Genomic DNA, 4,939 nt, shown 5'->3' on the forward strand with positions numbered 1-4,939 from the left:
AAAGCAGTTGAGGACATCATAATCGATACAATGAAAAAGAAGGAAACAGAGAGAAGGAAAAGGCTAGCACAGGCCACACAGACCAACATATGAATATAATTTTTTTTTTTTATAGATGCTTGATGTCTTTACTTATCATTTGGTATAATTTTTTTGTAAATTTGACCGTTCATCTGCCCACAGAGGGGGATTTAAAATGACAACTTTTTCACAAAAAATTTACTTTTTCAACTTGATTTTTGAAAATGTTCCGGAAGGTCTGACACTTTTATATATATCTTAAATTAAGGCTAATGTAATATACTTTATCATGAAAAAAAAAAATTTCGGACTTTATTTTATCTTCTCGGTGAAAATAGCTACCGAATGCTATTTTTGTGTGAAAATTCTCGATTTTATAATTTACATTTTTAACTTTGTTATGCTATAACTTTTTGAAAAATATATGGATCAATACAATTTTTTATGAGAATAAATCTCTTTTTCATTTGACATACTATATCTTAATCAGGATATTAATAAGGAACTAGTAGATCATGTAGCTTTTGGATTAATCCACCAATTTTTTAAAATTAAACACTATCTACAGATTTGCATCGAATCATTTTTTATGATAGTGATTTTATTCACTGTCAGATATCATTATACTTGACCCAACTATGCTGCGAACCCCTGTGCTGGGTTTTTTTAACACTGTATTTAATAGATAAAAATGTTGATGAAGAATAAAAAAATTCTTAAGGATTAATTCGTAGGTCTTCTTTACAATTCCTCAATTGATTAATATAGAATTATGCTTCTATCTTAACTCACTAAATTACTTACAGAATAAAAATAATTATTTTTTAAACTTTTATTTACATACTGTTCTTAAATTATTAGCTATATGATATTTATAAAATAAATCCATTAATCCTTTGTAAAGGTGTCAAATTTGTTTTTTAATTTGATAATCGTATTTTAAATATAATAAAATATTTGAGGTTTTATTTTAATAGTAAAAAGCATTTGAAATCTTAACATAACTTTGTTTGATTATTATTATTATTGTTAATTTAAAGTTTCAAATTTTTAAGTTAATGTGTATGTATCATATATACACGATTACAAAGAAAAGTTGCTAATTATTTTTTTATGACGTCATTATACACGTATACGGAACATTTATTATCGTTGTGACTTTATTAAAATATTTAACAGCTTTTTGTTTTATCAGTTGTTGTGTTGATAATGTTAACACACAAAATTTTGACTAATAAACTATACTTTAAGCATATCGATAAAAAAATTTCAAAATTATTTTTATTCTGCGTGTAGATGAGTATTTATAAAAATTATTAATTGAAAAAAAAAAAATTGACACCCTTTTAAGGATTATGGGATGAACTAAAAAAGTATGATTACTTAATAGGTATTCAGTAATCCAACTTTTTCAGTGTAATATAAAATTATAAATGATAAATCAAAAAATATATTTCAATGTAAAAAAAATATTCATGAAATTATTATATTATTTTACTATAAATAAATTGAAGCCATGCATTAAATTCTACCAAATTATTTATTTAAACTACAAAATAAAGAATATTCAACAATAATGAAAAATTTTAGCTACATATGGACCATTATTACTCAAATAAAAATAAAATAATCCAACTTTACATGTATTTTTTAAATAATAACTTAACAATGAATTTAGAAGTGAAAATTATGAAAATTTAAAATATGCCATAAATAGTTTTTAAAACATAAAAAATATTTTAATAAATTTTATCAAAACAAAGATTTTTAAGTTCAACGTTGTTAAAATTTTCACAAAAAATGTACAATTCCTCACAACACTGTTGACTGCTAGTGATTGGGTTGTTAACTGTAGTAATGTTATATTCAATAGCATTTTCCTTCATGTTGTTTTTAATATATTTAATATTAAGAATGGAATTTGTGTCAAAAATACATCGTTTTTTTGTTTTTCTTTTCATATCATGTAACTTAATATACAAATGATTTTTGATATTTATTATATCTGTTAGATATGACTTTGCTATTATTAACTTATCACAATCTTCATTGTTAAAAAAATTATCACGTAATAAATTTTTATCATTCATAGAACTAATGAAATCATCTATAAATTTTTGTATGGGTGATAAAAATAAAGCTGTGTGATTTTGGTACCAAATCGATGATTTCTTTAAAATCATCAATGCTAAATTTATATTATTAAAAAATTCCAGATTGCTTTTTAAAGTATTATACAATTGAAGTACTGATTTAATATACATATTTTTTTTTATAATAGTCTCTAAATCATTCTTCTCTTCATTAAATAATTGTATAAATGCAGATAAATATGAAAAATATTTTGTTAATATTTTAAAAAACCAACACTTGATGAAACTTAAAATGTATTTTTTTTTTAAAATAATATTATAATAATCAACCGGATCTCTGAGTACACGGTTCAAACTAATTGTTTGATAAGGTTCCTGTATTGATATACCATTCAACGAATCCCAATTAATCACTTCCATAAGATTCTTTACAGCTGCTATTCTAAGTCCTGAAACAAATGGATCATCTTTTGGTGGTGCCAATGTTGGAAAGCTGTAATATAAATTAACCAGTTTAATTAATATTATTAATGTTTAAAATAAACCGTTACAAATTTTAGTTTTAATACATGTATTAAATTCTATTATTTTTATTAATATTAATATTATTTGTCGATAAAAATGTCGAGCGTTGACCAGATCAAATTTTGTGATCAAAACATCATTGGAAACCAAATTTTATGTTTTTGGAAATATTTCTTTGAAATTTTTTAAAAATCCCTCATTTTAAATATTCAAAAAATACTTCAAATTTGGCAGCACTTGACGATAACCCAAAAAAAAAAAAAAAAATCATAGATGTCTTTTATATTTAAATTAAGTTAACTTTTTTAAACATTTTATGAATTTTAAATAAACATATAGGTAGCGACGTTTTTTTTATATGATGTTTATGGAAATTCAATTAAAAACCAAAATGTAGGAAGGATATGAATAAGACAATTTACGCATACCAATTTTTTTTTTAATTTCAGTTTTTGAAAATTTTTCGAAACGTTTGAATTCTTTTAACTCACATTAAATTATAGATTTAAATATGATCTTAGTAATTGACTATTAAAAGTAAAAATTACGGTTGAGGTAGTATTTTTATTTTATGACTAAACATAAAATGCACTCTTCCTTCTACCTAAATATGAAAGTTTTAATAAATTCCAAAATACTCATACAGTATCACCTTGTACAAAAATGATTCAGTACCGTGTTTTTCTCAGTCGCACGTTAGGTTAGCAATAAGATAATGTGTGTCTCTACTACGCCTTGGGTCATTAGATTTAAACCCAACCGTAACGTGTTGAAATTTAAAGTTTAAAAATAACACGAATTATATTTTTCATTGATGCACTCAAGATGACTAAATTTTTATAAATGTCATGGATTATGTCGCAATAATGTATTCGACACTGGTTTTGATGATATAGACCCGTTTATTATTTATAAAGAACAACAAATTGTTTTAAAAGAACTGAAGAGACGAACACAATTAATAGTAATTTTCGCATGATATCGTGGCACTGCTTAACTTTGCGCAGTGGCGTATGGCACGCGGTGTTGGTCAGTCAAACCCAAAGACACAAAAGACCCAAAGAGAGCGATAGCTGATAAATGAGGTGTTGGTCCAACTGTTTATGACGATGCGACGTGGCACCATGTCAATGATAATGTTCCGAACTTTAATCATAAAATAACTAAAAAAAATGACTCTTCTGATCTTATATAAAATATTCACTCCTAGCATTTATAAATGAAACCAATAACAACCTTAATATTCTATAATTTTATTACAAGCCATCTTAATTTAATTAACTTAATGTGATTATTTTATAATATTTTTAAGTTAAAAATTTTATTTCTCACTCATTTATTACAGGAGAAAGTAATTCATTAAAGCCAAATTTATCAAACTCATTTCTTGCAATATGATCATAAACTGTATCGACTTCGTGTAAAATAAAGTCATTATAACTCGAGTATTTATTTTTACAGGTTTTGTATTCCATATCAATCATTTGTTTAATATTTATTCGGTAGGAAATATTTATTAAAATCTTTTTTCCCTCTTTAATGTTGAATAACATATCATATACCTTATTTGTAAAATTTTTAATATTGGATATAATTGTTACTGCTGTATTTTTGTCAAAATATCCATTTTGGGTTTTATAACATGACCAATCTGTTAATATTATGGAACTTACGAATTGTTTGACAAAATATATTTCATCAACTACTACAAAAGGGTTGCCTTGTATTTTAGAAAATGCATATTTTATATCTAAATAACTGATAAACGTCGTTGCTTTATATAATTTGTCAAATAAAATTGTAGATTTTTTTACACCATTCTCGAGTAATTCAGTACAATCAATCAGTTCTTTAAATAAATTATCGTCAGAATACTTTTCACACTCGCTTATAGTTAAACTAAGAAACTCCAAGAACGATCTTATTACTTCAACATACACATTATTCAGTAAAATAATCATTAAAGTTGATACATCTAAAAGATTTGAACTGCTAGCACTTTCCAATACTTCATCAACAGGTATACCATCGATTAAACACAATTTCAATTCCAGATGATTCCATCCTTTTTGACTACATATGTATTTGACTACATTATTTAGATATGTTATATATTCTTTTTTTTCAGAAGACATCGTCGTTAAAAATCCGAAAGACAATTGACTTAAAAATACAAATATAAATATTCCACTATACATTTTTATTCTTAAATAACACAGTTATAACTAATTTATAAATTATAATGAATTCAGTGGACTAATTACGCTATTTCTTTTTGGCTGACTGTTGTAATTTTTTAG

At 24.4% G+C, this 4,939-nt stretch overlaps 1 protein-coding gene across 1 annotated transcript; it reads right to left on the bottom strand.

Annotated features, from left to right (window-relative positions):
• Positions 1-1,588: 1,588 nt before the first annotated feature.
• Positions 1,589-4,939, bottom strand: LOC126907276 (uncharacterized). Its single transcript, XM_050688434.1, has 2 exons — positions 3,972-4,939; positions 1,589-2,607 (listed from the first exon to the last, which is right to left on the bottom strand). Exons 1-2 carry the CDS (start codon positions 4,835-4,837, stop codon positions 1,761-1,763), a joined length of 1,713 nt encoding a protein of 570 aa, XP_050544391.1. The 5' UTR covers positions 4,838-4,939; the 3' UTR covers positions 1,589-1,760.

Source organism: Daktulosphaira vitifoliae, unplaced genomic scaffold, assembly GCF_025091365.1.
Source record: "Daktulosphaira vitifoliae isolate Bord-2020 unplaced genomic scaffold, ASM2509136v1 Scaffold_5, whole genome shotgun sequence".
NCBI classification, from domain to species: Eukaryota; Metazoa; Arthropoda; class Insecta; order Hemiptera; family Phylloxeridae; genus Daktulosphaira; species Daktulosphaira vitifoliae.

Excerpts from the sequence above, each read along its gene's own strand:
- LOC126907276 (XM_050688434.1), bottom strand. The coding sequence starts at position 4,837 with ATGTATAGTGGAATATTTATATTTGTATTTTTAAGTCAATTGTCTTTC. Across the intron at positions 2,608-3,971 it reads CTTTCTCCTGTAATAAATGA|CTTTCCAACATTGGCACCAC; the intron begins GTGAGAAATAAA and ends TTTATATTACAG.